This window comes from Alosa sapidissima, chromosome 4 (genome assembly GCF_018492685.1).
Source record: "Alosa sapidissima isolate fAloSap1 chromosome 4, fAloSap1.pri, whole genome shotgun sequence".
NCBI classification, from domain to species: domain Eukaryota; kingdom Metazoa; phylum Chordata; class Actinopteri; order Clupeiformes; family Clupeidae; genus Alosa; species Alosa sapidissima.
The window spans coordinates 14,208,273-14,229,030 of NC_055960.1; the positions used below are offsets into that span (position 1 = coordinate 14,208,273).

The window sequence follows — 20,758 nt, forward strand, 5'->3', positions numbered from 1 at the left end:
GGTGTGTGTGCGTGTGTGTGTGCGTATGTGTGTGCGTGTGTGTGTGTCTGATCTATCTAGATCTAACTAATCTATTGACAAGCACTGCATGTGTCTGGTTGTGACTGATAAGAAATAGGTTGCTTATTTGCTTATACCTACACAATGTAATTTTCACATTTGACAGTTTTTCCTTCTGCTGGACTTTTTATCCAAGACATTAATTGTTGTCTTCGGGCGTTCAACATTTTAATTCATAAACATACTTTCCTCCCACACTCTAGTCTGACCAAGTCACATTAGGTAGCTGGCTGACATAATTATGTGTCACTGCCTTCAACTGCTGACTCACTTGTAGCAGGCATCAAGGTACCAGCTATGAACGTTGTTTCATTGACAATACTTGAATAAAACAATCTATAATGAGTAAAGTATTTATTTCAGTCTATATATTTTTGCAAATTCCTTAGCCGTAGAACATCCCAATCATCATTCCAGACAACCCCCCTATGAACAAAAATATTTCTCCTTTCATGCTTTCTATGAAAGCAATTATAAGACGCAACATGTTTTATAAAGCCTGATATAAGAAATATGCATTATCACATCAAAAACAAAATATAAAAGAAGATATAGCATGTAAAGGAGGTCCTTATAATGACCGAGATAAGAGGTTAAAAGTTAAGGTATAAAATTGCTCTAAAAATAGCCTCAGGCCCTATAATTTAGGCTTTTAAATGTACAATAACTCATTAACGACAACGAGTCATTTCCCCTCGGTCTGTTTAACCAATCACTGATTCATCACCGTGGTAAAAATCTGAAATCCTCCTCTGCAGCCTGTGTAAGACCTACAGTCATCTACCAATGAAAGCCATTCACTGCAGTGCCAGTAAATTTGTCCATTAGTTGCCACAAAATTCGCCAGGGGTTATTTATCAAAGTTTTCTTCTGGGAAAGCATGCCCCTGGACCCTGGTTCCACCCATATTTGGATCCAAATATTGGATTCAGGCATGACTCAATGTTTTGCCGCCACCGAATGCTATCCCAGAATATCATAGAAGGCAGGGTTTTGAGTGGTGAATGCATGTAGTGTTACTGACCTTTACTCCTCTCAGTTGGTTTATCAAACTGCAGTGAAGTAGTGCTGTGCAGTCAGTGAGTGTTGAGCTCAGGCTGAATCATGTCTGTAGTCCGGACTGTACTGCTGCTCTGGGTCTGTGTAGGTTCATGGGTCAGTACTTATGGCGCTCTGGTTATCTCTAGGGACTCAGAGGTGCTGGTAAGTACCTAAATACAGCTATTTTACATCATGTGCACAACTTGTATCAGGCTCACCAGAACAGAAAAAAGGAATTTAAGTATAATCTCAGAAGAAAGAAATCCTATAAATACAATGAATATGCTGTTAACTACTCTCAGCTACAATCTTGGTATTGTAATTAGCATTGTTCATTATTCAGTCCTATTCTGTTTTATTTTTTAGATGACGACCGGCACTATCAAACATATTGAGGTACTATTAAGTTAACGATGCAACACTTAATTTTCTGCATATGGGTACTTTTGAAAGCCATGTTTTTTATGCTAGGGTATATTTTTGTGCAGTGAGGTTATCAGACTTTTTAAACAATAATGCTAAACCTGTAGAATAAAATCAGTTTGACCTGTATTATCACTTCTTTTATTACAGAAGCGGAGTATAAATGATCCAGAGGTAAGTGTTTGTCAAACCATTTTAAATGTTGTCGCTGTTGATTTTGGCCCCCTTCTGGTGTTTGTACTGTGCCACACACACACAGACACACACACACACACACACACACACACACACACACACACACACACACACACACACACACATACACACAGGTATCCAAAAACGGACTAACAAAAACTTGCGGTTCGGAACAGGTTGAAATTCAGACTGTGAAGTTGGACTGCAAGGTGGCGTCTCGATTTGCTCGTACAGTCATGACCACCAAAGCTCTGAATAAAGGCAACTCTTCTAAGGAAATATTCTTCGAGGTGGAACTCCCAAAGACAGCTTTCATCACCAACTTCAGCATGTCAGTTGCCATTTACACTTATCCTCTTTGGTAGTTCGCAATATCCAAACTTTCTCTGTTTGCCACAATATAGCCCACTAAAAATAATAGATGCATTCTGAAATAAATGTCTTATTTATTTATTAAGACTTGTTTATTTACACATTAAAGTACAGTATAATCAGTGATGCATCTACTAAATAAATAATTTAATGAATTCCTGTTGATTTCCACAGTACTATTTGATTAATATTTCCTCTATTTTTGAGCTTGTCTCATTATCCATTTTAGGGAAATTGAGGGGAAGACCTATGTGGGTGCAGTGAAGGAGAAGGAGAAGGCCAAAAAGGAGTATGAAAAGGCCGTGTCTTCAGGACAGACTGCTGGACTGGTCAAGTAAGCTGGTTTAGATGTAGGTGTGGAGTTGTGAAGTGTTGTGGGTGTATCTTTGACTCTCACAGTCACAACTGTTTGTTAATATGTCGGAGTGTGTGTGTGTGTGTTTGTGTCTGTCTTTCGGCTAGGGCTGAGGTAGAAAATTGTTGAAATTCTCAGTGGAGTACATTTTATCACTTTCATGTGTGTGTATGTTTCTGCTAGGGCATCAGGCAGAAAGATGGAGAAATTCTCGGTTTCAGTGAACATTGCAGCCCTTAGTCCGGTTATATTTACACTGACGTATGAGGAATTGCTGAAGCGTCGCCTGGGAAACTACGAGATAATGACTCGTGTCAAACCAAAACAACTAGTCCAGCATTTTGAGGTAGTACCAATCTCACTGCCATTGTATAAACATCTTTCGATGATGGTTATTTGAAATAATAGATCAATATTTGTCACATGCCTTATTGTTAGATTGTGGCCGATATCTACGAGCCTCAAGGAATTGCCTTCCTGGATGCTTATGGGACATTTCTCACCAATGAACTACTGCCCCTTGTGGAGAAAACTGTCACTGACAAAAAGGTGGCCAAAAACAAGTCAATACAGAGATTCCCTACCTTATCATAATACCTTAATGTTTCTGAAATATTTGCATTTTTCCTGTGTTGTGAACATTCAATTCAGGTTTAAAGTCCCTGTATGCCAAAAGTAAAGGCAGGTTTTCTGACTGCGCTGAAGCCACAACTCAATTGTCCTTCTACATATAGGCTACAGCCAAAAAATGTGTTCATGAGATCAGCTCGAAAAACAAAATATATCCTGCAGTAACATGATTGCGTTTTTGTGTTGTCTTTACAGAGAACACATAAATAAGTTAGAACTGCTTACTATGGTTGAGCAAGAAGGAGAACGTCTCAGGCAAATGTTTATATTTGCAATTTTCATTTAGTGATAAAATACCTTGCCTATTTGTAATGAGAGTGAGGTTCGCCTCTTGTTATGTTGTTGCAATGGAGGTCTTTTGAATTTTGACACCAAGTGTAGGCACAAGATTTCTGTGCGAATCTCCGAGCGTAAAATCCAACCCGACTTCGCATTCAGGTCATTTTTCCTCAGTCAGAGGTCGGAATTTCCGAATATAGATGTCATGAAGGCACCAATAGTTCCATCCATTCTCTAAACCAGCTGATTATAATTAGCACAACTCTTCAGACACACAGATGAGCTAATTTGTGAAAACACCTGTAATTAGCGTACAAAATGCATCTTGTGCTCATCTACTCCAGAATGTAGATGTTTGTAGTTTTCTACCCTATTCAATTTGTTATGTCAATCAAATCTCAAATTTTGATTTATAGTATCTTCAAAATTCTGGCTTCCATGGAAAACAGATCTAGGATAAGGCATGGTAAACACTCCATGACTTTAATGGTCTAAGTCCATAATTCAGAACCACACAGTTTACAGTCTTCGCAAACATTTTCAGAACTTGTTTTCTAACCTATACAAGGTTTCCAAAACAAGTTTCCAATTTTGGCTTACCGGGACTTTAAGACATAAAATAAATTTTTGAAATGAATGAAACATTGCTAAAGAGTTTCTGCTTCCAATCCTGTCTGACCCTTACCAGGCTCATGTGTCCTTCAGTCCAACACTGGACCAGCAGAGGAAATGCCCTGACTGTGACGGCACTCTGATCGATGGGGACTTCTTCATAAAGTATGATGTGAACCGTGCTGAAAGCATTGTGGACATTCAGGCAAGAAAAGAAACCTATAATTGACTTTTAATTGTAGTAGTTCTAATTCAGTGATCATAGGCACCTAAGGAGGATACGCTACATAAAACGCGGCTTGTCTGTTACAGATAGTTAATGGCTACTTTGTCCATTATTTTGCACCTGCGGGCTTAGTACGAGTGCCCAAGAATGTTGTGTTTGTGATTGACATCAGCACCTCCATGGCGGGCCGGAAAATCGTGCAGGTAAAAAAGATCTGCCTGTCAATAAGAGATGGTTCACTCTCCAATTTGAGCTGAAGAAATCGGCAGATTTCATTCCTTGAATCTGGTCTATGTTTTATCCTTCCCAGACACGAGAAGCGTTGCTGACAATCCTGAGTGATCTGCATGAGGATGACTACTTTGGACTGGTCCTGTTTGATAGCATTGTTGAGTCCTGGAGGCCATCTCTGACCAAGGCCACAGAAGAAAATGTGATGGCAGCAAAAGAATTTGTGAAAGGAATCCACCAACGAGGATGTGAGTCTTGCTTGTATTGGGTCAGTACAGAAATGTAGGTAAATTCCTGCATCCGGATCCAGATTTTCATGTACGACCATGATATGGTGACCCTCTACCTTATATGAAAATGTAAAGTACTTTAGCAAGAAATTGCTACAGTACTTTTTAAATTATGTGAGCGTAGACACACAGACGATTCCAATTACAATATCCTCTGCCTGTATAGGAGCAATTTTTTGAGTTTCTTTAAAAATGAACTCGGTACAGTACACAAGGTGGAAATTATGGCTTTGTTAAATTAATTTGTAATGATCATTCATGTAGCCTAAATGTTTCTCCTTTAAGGGACCAATGTTAATGACGGCCTCCTCACAGCAGTGAAGATGATTAAGACTGAAGCAGAAAATAAGCTACTCCCAGAAAAGAGTGTGACTATGATCATACTATTGACAGATGGGAATCCCACCAAAGGTATACTTCTTTTCCTGAATATATACCAATACAGTTACAGAAGGTCAAACAGGCAGGAATCTCTGCAATCACTATATTTCCTCTGAGAAAAGGAGAGACCAATCGAATGACGATCCAACAGAACGTCCAAGATGCCATCAATGGGAGTTTCTCCCTCTTCTCTCTGGGCTTCGGTTACGACCTGGACTACGGCTTTCTGGATTCCATGGCAAAGCAGAATGACGGACTGGCCCGCAGGATCTATGAGGCATCAGATGCGGCTGTGCAGCTGCAGGTGAATTGCACTGAAACCCCAAAAAGCTTGTCATTAGTGGTCATCACTATATTTTACATGTACATTTACATTTATTAATTTATCAGATGCTTCTATCCAAAGCAACTTACATATGCCAACTATATATATATATATATATATATATATATATATATATATATATATATATATATATATATATATATATAGGGCCATTGTCCCCGGAGCAACATGGGGTTAAGTGCCTTGCTCAAAGGCATAACGGTGGACGCTGGGAATTGAATCCACAACTTTTCAGGCTTCTGCATGCAAGCCCAGCTCATTTCCTGCTATGCTACGTTACCATTAGTCTCTTTCGGAAGACCTCAAGAAAGAACACAAAAAGAACACAAAACAGTCACTCCTGTTTTATTTTGGCAAGCCAATGATAATGGTTGGTAATAAGTTTAATAAAGGATTATACAGCTAAACTCATCCTGACCTAAAGCTCTCTCTCCCAGGGATTTTATGATGAGGTGGCTAGCCCTCTTCTGTCTGATGTGCACTTCAAATATCCAGAAAATGCAGTGAACTCTTTGACAAACAGCCACTTTAAGCAGCTCTTCAACGGCTCAGAGATTATTGTGGCAGGACAACTGACTGAATATGACTTGGACAACTTTCTCATAGAAGTGTCAGGACAAGGGGTAAGGCGTATTTTTCCTTCTCTCATGCCATCACATCCTAAACATTCTATTTTTTCTCAGGTCTAGAGATACTACAAGTGAATTCTCCTGTTTTTGGGGAGTTGTTTCATATCAATGTTAGCCGGATGTAGCCAACTCAATTCTATTCAGACTGGAGCATTGGGACGTGATTATGGGGTTTCAATCGATACAGGGGAAAAATGCCTCTGCACACAATTGGATAGACCTAACCAATCAGAGCAACAAAATAGCTTACCGTGAGGGACAACAGCCAAAACATCCTTCTTCTGAGTACGAACAAACAGCTATGATAAGGGATCAGATTCCAAAAATAATTCAGTGGAAATGCATGGATTCAGTTGCTTCCAGTAGCAGCAACTGGAATCCATGCATTTCCACGGAATTATTTTTGGAATCTGATCCCTTATCATAGCTGTTCGTTCATACTCGTCGCTCGACTTATCGTGACTAAATTCAAGATGGCGTCGAATGGTAAAATTCCTCAAGGTACTGTCTGTATAAATCGTCTTGTAAATAAACTACCAGTGCTTTTTCAAAGTTCTCCAAGTCTCGTTTTAAATGACAAGGCCCTCGGAAGTCTACCAATGAAGTATGGAGCTACTTTGAGCCTCGTAAATGGTGTAAAACAGTGATTTATTTGTATGGCTAGGCCGATGCCCGAGGCACCACAACGAAACACTGTTGGTAGCATTGGCTAACTAGCGCCAGATTTCTGAGTGCAGGGGACAAGCCGAGGTGAGCTATGAGACATACGTTCACACTCGGTATCATGTTTCAACACACTTTAGGTCAAAATCACACCGGAATTATCCTTTAATCGCTGTTTTCTGTTCATTTTTTAGTTTTTGCGCAGTCAATATCTTGTACAACAGACGCGATAGCGACATCCTCATCTGGTTTCTCTAGCGACAAGCTTTTTGCTGTAAACAAAATCAACCAAAGCATGCTCATGTCACGTGAATAAATAGGCACCATTGCATCATCTGTCCATCATTGTATAAAGCCCGTCCAGATGATTTCATTGATCGGCTGATTTTTATATGGGCATAGAATATTGTCAATGGAGCAAGTCCAGACCGAATTTCCCGACCTCAACTTTTGTGGCCAGGGTTAAATTCTGGCTGGCTTCCAGGCTGTATATCAGTGTAATGAAATTGTAAAAAGAAAAAATCACTGTAAGGAAATTAAAAAAATAAACATGAAAACTGCCACATTCTCAAAGACATTTGCATTGATTAATTAACTGCTCAGTGCTCACTATAACTGTCGATTCATATCAACTTTCACAGCTGGATGACTATATGCTACAGGGCAAAGCAACTGCCCAGGAGTGGGATGATACATTCCCAGAGAAGGAATACATCTTTGGGGACTTCACAGAACGTCTGTGGGCCTACCTCACTATTGAGCAGCTCATGGAAAAGAAGTCAGTGAACCTTGCAATTATGTTGTTAGTTTTTTATTGGCTGCCTCTCTATAAAATTGATTCTGAAACACGGTGACTACTACTACACAGTACACACACATCACACACGCACCAGCACACCAATTCACATTTTCATGCTTTAACATACTTTTTAATTTTCTTTTTAATTAATTACTGGTTATCTGTTCCTTACATGTGAAGCAGACAGGTCCTCAGAAGGGATGGGCTAGTTATTTCATTGGTGTAATAACCTGCACTGATAACAGGAATGGTGGAATCACTGTGTGAATTGAGTTTTACACAGCGTGTAGTGTTTACTAATGTTTGTAGAGTCACACTGAGAGGTTTTCTTACATGCCATTGCATGTACAACTCCACACTCTGGTAACAGAATTTAAACAAGTATACAGCTTTAATGAAAGGATAGAGTTTTTATTAAAGATAAAACATAAAGGAAATACTACACAAATACAACTGATGAAAACACACAAAAAAAGGAGACAATCCTTCTCTAGGAAAAGAAGAAAGCTGTATCCTTCTGAGGGTCTGTCAGGTGCTACACTTCAATTTTGGTTTTGTTTCCCCTACACATATACTGTACAACAAGCATTATAGTGCTTTTCAAGGCACTTTTACAGTGAAAAGGGGAACCTCACTAACCACTGTGTAGCACCCACCCGGGTGATGTACAGAATTCATTATGCGCCAGAATACTCACCACACACACACACCATGGGATCTTTTATGACCACAGTGAGTCAGAACCTCACAGAGGATGGTATCTCCTACAGCATAGTGTCCTCGTTACTGTATTGGGGCCTTGGGATTAGAATCTTTGAGGAAAAATTGCCACGCACTAGCCGCACACCAACACCACATCCAGCAGCAACTTAGTTTTCCCAGGTCTCCAATTACTAGCCCACACCTGCTTAGCCAGTAATTCAGCATAGACTGGGTAACCATTGATTTGACTGCTGGCTATATCTAAACAATTGACCTACTTTCCATCATTATTATTATTTTTTTAAGCTGGCTGAATAGCCTGTACTGAAAAAGAACTTTACACTTTCAGAGATAAAGGTTCACCAGAGGAAAGGGCCAATGCTACTGCAGCGGTTCTGGACCTTTCCCTCAAGTACAACTTTGTCACTCCCCTCACATCCATGGTGGTCACAAAGCCAGAGGATAAGGAAAATCCATACGATGTAATGATCGCAGACAAACTCACCGAAGGTAAAAAATGTGAAAGAATTATACGGATAAATCAATGTAACTAAAAGTGCACTTCACCAATGCCATTCAACTGAGACCTATATGCCCAAAAAGACATCCCTCAGTATGCACTATAATAATACATGGTGGAATGAATGATGTTATGGTCGGAAAATCTGAAAAGTTACACCAGGATATCGAGACATTATGCGTGACTATGGAGGGTTTGGGGAAACGCTGTTTCTTGTCTGGACCAATCCCTGTCTTAAGAGGCGTTGAGCGCTTTAGTCGTCTTCTTGGTTTGCATCTCAGAATTTTTGTGTAGCTGCGGGATATAATTATATCAGTAACTTCGACTCCTTTTGGACCCACATAGACCTTTACAGAGGTGATGGATTGCATCCAAACAAGAAAGGGGTCAAAAAACTAGTGTCCAATTACACTCAATTTATGTCTAATAATCGTGCTTGACTATTGCTTCAGCACGATCCTCTTTTGGGTCAATCCCCCGTTAAAGATAAACAGGCACCGTTTTCCTGTATTGAGGGTCTTGCTCATGATCTCCCAACCATCAGTACGCCTTATTCTCCCCGCTGCCGGCATCCGCTGGCCTTCACATTTGATGTAGCCACTCCCAGCGTGTCCCCCGGCAGTACGGCACAGATCGATCTCTCTGATGCCCCCTGCTGGTCACTTTTACCTGTTAACTCTATACCAACTGAGTACCCCATTGTGCCTATTGTTTCCGTTAGACCCTTTTTACCTCTGCAAAAAGATAGGGAGGTGATTAGGAATAACCTTATTTCTTTAATTAAGCCTAATACCTTCTGTAATTTAAGGTCTGGTCTATCCCAGGTGCCAGTAAATTTGGAGTCTCAAACAGATTTCACTTTGAATAAACAAAAGGGATTGGGCGTCATTCACATGAATGTTCGTAGTCTCACATCAAAGCTTGATTACATTAAGGTTTGTGCACAACTTACAAATGCTGATATCTTTGTTTTTTCTGAAACCTGGTTGACTGATCGTGTGAGTGACGTTGATATTGCTATTGATGGTTACAATGTTTTTAGGACTGATAGAGTTGGCTCCTCTGGGGGTTGAGTCTCAATATATGCCAAGGAACACCTTTCTGTTTCTGTTGTCAGTTCTATTTCTAGGCCTAAGAGTTTTGAGTGCCTTACGTTGAATGTTAACCTGACGAATAAATCCAATTTTGATGGTGTTTTTCTGATTGGGGCCTATCGCCCACCTGCTGCAAAGTCCTGTGCTATTGCTGAGTTATTCAACCTCTTGGCCTCTCATGAAAGATCTGAAATGTTATTATTAGGTGATTTGAACTTGGATTTCTTAACCGATGCTTCTAATAGCCTGAAAGATTTGTGTAATGATATGAATTTGACACAGTTGATCACCACTCCAACAAGACCTAATATTCATGACTTAGAGCGAGGTTCTCTACTGGACCTTATTTTAACAAACAGACCTCATAAGTTCAAAGCTAGTGATGTTTTTCCTCTTGATTTCAGTGACCACTGCCCCATTGCCTGTGTAAGGGATGCTAGGCAGCTGAAATCTAAACCCTATATAATTACCAAAAGGAATTTTAGAAATTTCTCTGAGCAAGCCTTTCTGCATGACCTGTATCGCAGTAATATTTCTCATTCTTCTGCTAATTATCTTGATCCCCACATAGCTCTCGACCATTTTATTGAGATTTTTAATTTGGTAGTGGACAAGCATGCCCCTTTTAAGAAGTTTACGGTTATGATACGAGTTAGAGATTTATCCTGGAGGAAAGCATGTGCTTCTGGCTTGAGCTCTGACTGGAAGGATTTTCACCTGTTACGTAACCAGTGTCTTGCTATGATTCGTAAGGCCAAATCCTCTTATTATCTGTCAGCAATTTCAAATTGTAATGGTAATCCAGCAAAATTTTGGAAAACGGTCAAGACATTGTCAAAAGGCCTAACTTCATCATTACCTGGCGAAGTGGTATGGAACTCTTCCAAGATTTTTGATAAATACAAGCAATGTGATGCCTTTAATGAGCACTTATCTCAGTAGGTAATATCTCTGAGGCATCTGGTTCATCACTTTCTGATCCAGTCTGTGACGGCCCTGTAGACCAAATTAATTCTAGGCCTGATAGGTTCTCCTTTAGACCATTCTTTGGTCCTGAAGTCCTAGAGGCTTTGTGTGCTATAGATCCTAAGAAATCCACAGGTGCTGATAAATTAGATCCAAAATTATTACTTTTAGCTGCCCCTATTATTTGTGAAGCGATGACGGATATATTCAATCTCACTTTATTGACTAATACTATCCCTACGGTGTGGAAAACAGCTTTCGTTCTTCCTTTGCACAAAGGAGGTTCTGTAGAAGACTTGAATAATTACCGTCCTATCTCGAAACTTCCTTGTTTGGCAAAAATTCTAGAGAAGCTGGTGAACAAACAGATAAAAGAGTTTTTATCTACATTTAATATGTTAAATACATATCAGTCAGGTTACAGATCGGGACACAGCACTGTGTCAGCTACCGCTAAAGTTGTAAATTGACATTGTTCACGCCTTAGATAACAAGATGGTCTGTGCTGCTCTTTTTATTGATCTATCAAAAGCCTTTGATACTGTGGATCATAGGTTACTTCTAAAACGCCTTAAAATTATAGGTTTTGATGATCGGTCATGTAATTGGTTCAAGGACTATCTAACGGATAGAGTTCAAGCTGTGGTTGCGGATGGTTATCAATCACATTTCCTGAGTATTACTAAAGGTGTGCCACAGGGTTCTATTTTAGGTCCTATTTTATTTTTTTTATTTTTTATTAATGATTTTAGCTCTGGGATTGTTGAAAGTAAGATTCATGTATTCACTGACGACACTATCATCTATTCAATTGCCCCTTCTGTTGAACTAGCTTTGGCAAACCTGCAATCTGATTTTAATGTTATCGAACATGCGTTTATTGACCTTAAACTACTACTTAATCCTAAAAAGACAAAGTATATGTTGTTTTCAAGGTTGTCGTCTCCTCCTCCACCTGATAACGCTATTTTAACCTTATACGGAACTTCGATTGAAAGAGTTTTAAATTATAAATATTTGGGCATTTGGATAGATAATGTGTTGTCTTTCAAGTATCACATCGCCGAACTAATAAGAAAACTGAAAGGTAAATTATCCTTTCTTTACCGGAATAGAGCTTGTTTTACTTTAAATTGTAGAAAACAACTTGTTCAGTCCACGTTCTTATCTGTTGTGGATTATGGCAATGTTATCTACATGCATGCTTCCTCTTCCGCACTGAAACCCCTCAATGCAATTTATCATTCTGCACTTCGCTTTATCACTGGTGATGGGTTTAGAACTCATCACTGTGTTTTATATGAAAAGGTTGGATGGCCATCATTACCTACAAGAAGAGAGCAACATTGCATGATTTTTATTTATAAAGCTTTACTTGGTATGTTACCTCAATATTTGACTAGTTTGGTTTCCGTTAGATCTTGCAATCTGCGCACTCGTTCACAAAATGTCCTAACCTTGACTGTCCCTCATGTTAGAACGGAATTAGGAAAAACAGCTTTTGAATTTTATGCTGCCAAAAAATGGAATGATTTACAACATGCGCTGAAATTGGAAACTTTGGTTTCCTTGGAATGTTTTAGAAACCTTATTACCGGTGTTGTGCAGACTGTTTGTATGTGTGAACTATGATTGTTGCTTTATATCGTTGTTGTATATTGTGTATGTAATCAGGGCGTCATTGGAAAAGAGAGCTTGCTCTCAACTGACCCCCCTGAATAAATAAAGGTGAAGAAGAAGAATGTCACCAGATCAAATTGGGAGGGTTCATTGAACATATTTTTAAGACAGTATTACCGTAATCAGGTAACCTTTTCCAGATAACATTGGTTGTTACTGCCAAAAAAAAATAAATACTACATCATCTTTAGGCAATCTAGATTTAGATTCTACACTGTGATTTTCCCTACATTATACTGCTGCATTGATATACATGCAGCTTGTGAATTGAGGTCATTACACCATTGCATTTTCTTTTATTCCACGACATTGACACATTTGAGACTCTGAACTCAACTCTTTCAACTCTGAAAGCACTCAGTCTTAAGGGTAAGACTGTATATGAAAAAATGCAATCCTTTGGCTTGGACCCTGGAGGGCCTATTACAAACACCATTAAAGGTATCCTGCAGTTTAGGGTTTTTTTGTGTGCTACAGGGCAACCTGCAGTTGGGAGTAGGCCTAGCCTATGTATTTTACACAACGGTCGTAAATACCACTCTTACTAGCACCCTTCCTCCTGGAAACGATACACGTGGATTTGTTTACAAACCACCAAAGAGTTACCGCAGTATTACCATGTCGACTGACAAGGTAATACTGCACGATTTAATATAAATAGTAGGCTATTGCACAATTGTCGTAAAGCAATTCTTGATTCTCCAAGTCGGGGACAGCGAAGTATCAAGTCTGGTTCTCCGTAGCTGGCTAAGCTAGGGCTGTAGATGGCGCACGATTCTCCCTATTACACGTTCATTTACTATCAAAACGACTTAGAAGCTGTTATATTACAGTAAAAAAACTTGCATAGGATGCCTTTAATATAACAACTTCAAAGTCATTTTGATGGTAAACAACCTTGTAATTAAGGAGATTCGCCCTGCAGACAGAGAACCAGCCTTACCATTGGGCCATTGAGCGCCCCGGTGACATCTCGTGAGAATTGTGAAACATTACCTGGTCAGTAGATATGGCTCTTTGGAGATTGTTTTCCTGTGTTGCTTTCCCTGTTGCTATGTGCCCAGGGAGGAAAGGCTCAAGCTGTGAGAAGTATTTACAACAGCAAGGTCAAATATACCTAAATACTTTGTGACTCTGGGGGAGCCCATTAAAACAAAAACAAAACTGCAATGGATTCCATATGATGCTATGCATCAAAGTGAAAGTGAAACTACATTCATTGAGGTGATGCAAGAGTTAGATGATGGATCTGCAACAAAATGTTTTGGGTCGGTATTTGGCTATGCTACACCTTTCGACCCAGTTTTATGGACATTGAGCCAGTAGTTATTGCGTAATCTTGCACACAGACAGACGAAAACAAGCAAACGCAACCAGAAACATTACCTCCTAGTGTTAGGGATGTAAACACCTAGATAGTAACCTATGGTATGTGCTACTATTGTGGTGTGTACCAGGTCGTCATAAGCCTGGACACCACCCTGACCGTTATTATTGGTATCATGATAGAGAATGATCTGGATGACAAAACACTTGAAGTAATCTAACCAGATATGTTTTGTGTTGTCAAACAGAACAGAGAGGAAGGCCTCAAGATCAAGGTAGGAAACAGCTGCATGAATTTGCACAGTTAAGCAATATTCTTGATTCAAATAAGGCATGACTAAAACTATGTTGTTTTCAAGATATTAGTCGGGTCCCGTATCATCACCCTGTTTCTCCAACTTATTATGGTAAGTCTTTGTATGTCCTTTGAAGGGTTTTATGACATGATGCAAAAAAAGACGGATTCAAGGCGCTCTTCTTCATATTAAAAAAGCGTTAATAGGCTAGTTTGTGATAGAACAGATAAAATCGTGCCAACTTGTTTCGGCCAAAATGGCTTTCATCAGGGCAGAACAAAGAAGAGAGGTGCCACTGACCTAACTATCTAACCTAGGTATTACAACCCCAAATCAGAGTTGGGACATTGTGTAAAATGTGAATAAAAACAGAATGTAACTAGATGTACCGCAGAGCGGTACAAAATATGACCGCCGCCCAGTCCAGCACATGTTTTCCACAAAAATAAGTCACGCTGAAAGGCATATATGATTCTGTCTCACTGAATTGCATTATGCACACTCAATTCTCACTGGTATCTGCTAGACAACAAGTACCAAAACATGATTAGTTCATAGATTTCACATGTAATATACATTTTATACAACCCCACCCCCATCTTGCCTGTTCATAATTCTGAGAAATTCTTGAATTGTGTGCATGTGTGCGTGTACATGTTTATGTTTATGTGTGTGTGGGTGTGTGTGCGTGCATGTGCATGTGCTTGTGTGTTTGCCTGTTTATGTGCCTGTGTGTGTGCATGTGCATGCATGCGTATATACTGTATGTCTACTGTGTGAGTATGTGTCATACGTAGGATTACTGTGAATGTATGTGTGTGCGTGTATCTGTTTATGCACATGTGTGCATATGGAATGGGTTTACATGACCCCTGGAGGCAAACATACGCAAAAAATTGGTCCTCCTAAACCCTACGGTTCTCGAGATATTTACAGAAAACTGTGTCTGCCCTACCCTCCTTTCGGGGGGTCCAGTCCAGCGGGGGGGCTACAGATCAAAACGAAAAAAGGAGGTTCCATGCTATCCATATGGGGTTACATGCCCACCAAGTTTCGTGTACCCCGGTCTTACAGTGTCCCGGGAATCCTTGATGGAAATTTGGACATGCGAAAAAGAAAAAGAAAAAAAAAAAAAAAAAATCTGACTAAACCTATATGACCGCCGCTTCGCTGCGCGGCGGTCATAATAATCTGCCAATCTCTTAAACTCATATTTAGTTGCAAAAAGGACACAGACAACTTATCAAATGCTGAAAATGACAAATGTTACTATTTCATGGAAAATATATGTTAATTTTGAATTTGATACCAGCAACATGATCTATTATGGTGTGGAGGTGAATTAGTGCCTACAGCATGGGCATCTTGTACATCTGGCAAGGCACAATCAATTCTGAATGATGTATACAGATTTTGAACAACATATACTGCCATCCAGGCAATGCTTTTTTCTAGGGAAAACCTTCAATATTTCAGGAAAACAATAACAAATTGAATTCTGCACATATTTGAACAGTATTTCTCCAAAGAAGATGAGTCCATGTGCTAAAATTGCCTGTTTGCAGTCCAGACCTGTCAAATTAGGTGCATCATGGAATGAAAAACATGATTGAAAACCTTATACTGTTGAGCAACTGAAATCCTATATCGGGCAGAAACTCATCTCAAAACTCTAACAACTAGTCTTCACAGTTCCTAAACATTTACAGAATCATGTTAAATGAAGAGGTGAAGCAGCACAGTAGTAAACATTCCCTGTCCCATCTTTTTTTAAAAACATGTTGCTGACATGAAATTCAAAATACTCATATATTTTCAATGAAATAATTTTAAAAAATCATTTTCAACATTTGATATGTTGTCTATGTCCTTTTTGCTGCTAAATATGGGTTTTCAAGATAGGAGGGGCAAGCTCAGGTAGAGGTGCACCTACTACTTGTCAACTGTCACCTAAAATAAATACATGAAATATATCACTGTAGAACAATATATACATTTATTTTTCAGCATTGACGTTATTAAAAAGACTTGTTAAAGAAAAGTGACCATATCTATTGCATCATTGAGCCCTGGGAAGACCATTCAGTTTATTTTTCCATTCGTCCATGCAGTGATTGATTGAATAAATATGTACTGTAGAAGTATATTGTAAACATCATAGACATCTGGCTGTGACAGAATTAAGTTTAAGTCAATATTATTTTGCAGTGGATGGAGACCCTCATTTCATTATTGAGGTGCCAGAGATGAATGATGCGCTGTGTTTTAATATTGATGAGAGGCCTGGAACCATTTTCAACCTAGTAAGCGATCCTGTGCTGGGTAAGGACAACTTTGAATAGAGCATGCATATATTAAATACATATATACAGTAACAGCAAATTCATTGATCAAAATATTGAGTGAACAGATACTTTCAATGATCGATGTAAGGATAGGTTAGGGCAGGGGTGGGCAAACTCCGGCCCGCCAAGCACTTTCATTTGGTTATCATGCTGCTTGCTATTTTTTTCCTGCGATAGAGACGACGTTGGTAGCTTTACTGCAAACTGCTTTTCACTCTCCTTAGAGAACGTTTATAATGTAAATGTCAAAACATCATGTTAAATAAAGATAACATCATGTTAAACTAAGTTAACTCTTAGTTATCTCCTTTGCAGCAGATCTAACGTGAACGTGCAATCCATTTAATTGGGAACGCTTCTGCACTCACGAGAGGGAGAGAGAGCCGCAGGTTCCAGCTGGCTTGTGTGGGGTGTTGAGGTGCCCTTGAGCCAAAAAGTTTGCCCACCCCTGGGTTAGGGTCACATGGTAGGGATAGCACTGACTTACAGGCAGGGCTTCAGTGATGTCACTACCTGTGGCTAATTGGGTAAAAGCACACCTGTCCTAACAATCAAGAGAATGAGACAGAGTCAATTGGTACATGGCCTCTGTTTGGTAGCCACATCTGTCTACCCTGTGGCCTTTGGACATTATGGACCTCTGTTTTTGGATGTTACACCACCTTTTGGAAAATAAAATGTTGGAACGTACAGTATAACCATCAAAGAACTTGCGCTGTTCCACAGCGTAAAGAGGAGGATGTATGCCACAGGTATGTTGATCGCTCTCTGAAGCTCCTGTCACATCACATTCACACACAGTTAGGACCTACATCCATGTCTGTGCACCACAAGCAGGGCTAGCGTGTAGGAAGCAGTTAGGTCCTTTGTGTGGTTTGTTTTATGTTGCGTTGCTGGGAGGCTTCAGTTTAGTTTAACCCCTAGACAAATTCGAGCTGTGACCTCCCGCCTCGTAACAATTGGGGACTCGTCCGGGGGAGCTTTGTGTGCGAGTAGCTTGGTTTTGTTTGTGTAGCTTATTTTGTTTGTAACGTTGTGTTGGCTAATTGATGGTTTTTGTTGGTGTGCTAGACTAATGAGATTGCTAATGGCAGGAAGTTTGTTAATCCACTTATATGAAGTCTGCTGGTTTTGTACTACTTTGCAGCTTTGATACAGCATTTGGGGGTCATCAATCTGCGACCATTTTGACTGTTTTGTCGCTGTTTTAGGACAGTGTTTGTTTGCTGATGTGGAGTGGAAAACCTGTAGCAGGGTGCTACGTTTGTTTGTAGCAATTTGTTTATGTCCGTTTGTCGTCAGAACTCGCCAGTGACTTGAAGTTTAGAGCCTATTTTGGTGGCGTAAAAATGCTTTTGTGGTTTGTGGATGCTATATCTGTGGAGTTTTATAGCAGTAGTCACAGGACTCCTTTTGAGGGTGTGGTTCAGGGATCTTTTGATCAGGGTTTTGGGGGAAACCCTTTGATTAGAATTGACTTGGGGGCGATGTCATCTTTTGGTTGCTCCCTGGAACCCACTCCAAAATTGCTCGTAACAATCTAACAATAGCCAAGAAGTCGTTGAGCCAAGAGTCCCTAAATAAAGGTATTTGGTTTAATTATATTCACAGGCATTGTGGTGAATGGCCAAACCATTGGGGATAAGAAAGTTGACCCTGGGAGCAAATTGAACACATACTTTGGCCGTTTTGGGATTGTTCATCAGACACTGGGCATAAAACTGGTGGTGAGCACAGATGGGATCACAGTGTTCTTGAACAAGAAAACGACGCAGTTTGACTGGTCGAAAACAACCTTAGCTAAAAATGAAATGTGAGTAGGCCTATTGACCGTTTCAGTCTTTAACACACAATTCTTTTGGCAACATCATGTAGACACTATTCTAGAAGTATTATGTAAATGTAGTCTGTTTCTACAAGTGATGTGAAAATTTGACCCACAGCATGGATCTGCAGATCACAAAGGATCGTAGTCTGACGGTGACTCTGAAAGACTCTGTGAAGTTTGTCATCATTCTGCACAAGGTGTGGAAGAAGCACCCGTACCACCAGGACTACTTGGGGTTCTACACCATAGACAGCCACCTACTCTCCCCCAGGGTCCACGGACTGCTGGGTAAGACAGCAGCTGCACTCCAGCATCTCTGAGTTTGTTTTGATCGCATAGACGTTTCATAAATGTATATGTGTTTTATTTTTTAAGAAAACTTGTGGATGTAAATTGAAATACCACCCTGGAGACTAACCACATGAACTAGCTAGATGACAATAGCTATAATTTCTCAGCGCTAATATTATATTATACATTTTATGCGATACAGTCTGAAATATGAGTGTGTAGATTTTCTTCTCACTGTAATGTCAGCCTATACAGTAATTTATAGCATCCGTTGCCCTTGTTGTTTATGTAACCCTACAGGCCAGTTTTATCACGGTGTACAGTTTGAAGTGAGCAACCTCCACCCAGGAGAAGACCCTGAAAAGCCTGATGCCACAATGGATGTTAAAGGACACAAACTGACTGTGACTAGGTAAACAAACATCTTCCGTTTAATATGTTAAGGGAAACTAAACAGAAGCTGTTAAGTATTAACATTTCCTAAATACTTCTGTCTCCTCAGAGGCTGGCAGAGAGACTTCCGTAGAGATGTGAAGAACGGAGAGAAAGTGCCCTGCTGGTTTGTACACAACAATGGAACTGGACTCATCGATGGGAGCCATGAGGACTATGTGATGTCCAGCCTCTTTTAGTTGGAGACATTACATAGCAGCAAAAAGTATTTTGAAAATGGAGATGGAGAAAAACCTGTTTTGTTTGCACCTTCATACAATCCTGATTCCAAAAAAAGTTGGGACACTGTGTAATAAAAACTGTACATCTCATAAACTCATATTTGGTTGCAAAAAAGACACCAACAACAAATAAAATGTTGAATCTGAGAATGTTTGACAATTTGATGCCAGCAACACGTTTTAAAAAAAAGGGGCAACAAAAGGATACAAGGATACAAGGAAGTTTGTCACATGCATATAGTTACTGGAAGTACAGTAAGAAATGCAGTGAAATTATGTCTGGTGTCAGCCTATTTGTGCATTTATGGGGTGGGGGGTAAAAGTGCAGTAGAAGGGGTTTAGTAGATTAAGTGGCAAGGGCTGCATAAGAAAGGTGGGGGAGGATTGGGATTGGGGGGGGGGGGGGACACCAACAAGGAGCACCAACAAGGAGCACCCAAGAGCAACAGGGGCAAGGAAAAACTCCCTTACCAAGGAAGAAACCTTGGTAAGGGAGCCTTTGGCACCTCAGATGACACAATATTAAAAAATAGACCAGTTTCTGTAAAGAAAATCATTGTATGGGCCCATAACACATTTTGATGTTCTATTGTGTAAAGAAGATACCATATTTAGACATGATCCATGAAATGCCTCCATCTTAACTGGGCCTGAGCTTATCAAAGTGAAGAACTGTCCAGTGGTTTTATTCATTAAAATGTGTAATTCATTTTGGAAATCATGGACACTGCATCATCCAGGCTAAAGAGGAGTGGGACCATCAAACTTGTTATTGGAGCACAGTTCAAAAGTGAGGATCTATTATGGTATGGGGGTGCATTAGTGACTATGGCAACGGCAGCTTGCACATTTGGAAAGGCAAAATTAATGCTGAATAATGTGCAGGTTTTGATCACATATGTAGTCTAGCCATCCAGACAATGGGTGCGAGTTTGACAGCGTTTTTGTGGCCAGAGCAAAGTCAGACGCACAAAGTGGGCAGAGTCAAGCCAAAGTTAATTAATAAAAGATACAGTTCAGAACAAAATTATTCATACTTCAATTTTGTTCTTAACTGTAGATAGATAGATCAAAATGTAACACTGGTTGCATGACGTTGGTTTATTCAATTTCACTTCACCGGAGAGATCTCACCCATTTTAGAGTTCCCGCCTTGATACAGTAGCTTCCTGCTACCTATATCACCGCCGAACTCGGGCCCAATACAATGTCTTTTTGGGGGAAGACCTCAAATATTTCAGGAAACCAATTCAAAACAGCATTCTGCATATATTAGAACATATGAGTCAGGCAGGGTGCTAAAATGGAATGGCATCATGGAGTGAAAAACATGATTAAGAACAAGGTTATAAGGATACAAGGAAGTTTATTGTCACATGCATATAGTTACTGGATGTAAGAAATGCAGTGAAATTATGTCTGGTGTCAGCCTATTTGTCCATTTATGGGGGGGGGGGGCGGTAAAAAGTGCAGTAGAAGAGGGGTTTAGTAGATTAAGTGGCAA

The 20,758-nt window shown here is 39.8% G+C and overlaps 1 protein-coding gene across 1 annotated transcript; it reads left to right on the forward strand.

The window, feature by feature from the left end:
• Positions 1 to 1,099: 1,099 nt before the first annotated feature.
• LOC121706696 (inter-alpha-trypsin inhibitor heavy chain H3-like) lies at positions 1,100 to 19,401 on the forward strand. The gene is made up of 22 exons (XM_042088650.1): positions 1,100 to 1,263; positions 1,468 to 1,497; positions 1,675 to 1,698; positions 1,896 to 2,050; positions 2,321 to 2,425; positions 2,630 to 2,792; positions 2,885 to 2,995; positions 4,044 to 4,172; positions 4,280 to 4,396; positions 4,504 to 4,672; positions 5,000 to 5,125; positions 5,218 to 5,399; positions 5,879 to 6,064; positions 7,375 to 7,511; positions 8,584 to 8,744; positions 14,069 to 14,095; positions 14,180 to 14,227; positions 16,325 to 16,438; positions 18,073 to 18,274; positions 18,405 to 18,577; positions 18,881 to 18,992; positions 19,083 to 19,401. Exons 1-22 carry the CDS (start codon positions 1,165 to 1,167, stop codon positions 19,210 to 19,212), a joined length of 2,700 nt encoding a protein of 899 aa, XP_041944584.1. The 5' UTR covers positions 1,100 to 1,164; the 3' UTR covers positions 19,213 to 19,401.
• Positions 19,402 to 20,758: the final 1,357 nt, after the last annotated feature.

Excerpts from the sequence above, each read along its gene's own strand:
- LOC121706696 (XM_042088650.1), top strand. The coding sequence starts at position 1,165 with ATGTCTGTAGTCCGGACTGTACTGCTGCTCTGGGTCTGTGTAGGTTCA. Across the intron at positions 1,699-1,895 it reads GGAGTATAAATGATCCAGAG|GTTGAAATTCAGACTGTGAA; the intron begins GTAAGTGTTTGT and ends GGTTCGGAACAG. Across the intron at positions 5,400-5,878 it reads ATGCGGCTGTGCAGCTGCAG|GGATTTTATGATGAGGTGGC; the intron begins GTGAATTGCACT and ends TCTCTCTCCCAG.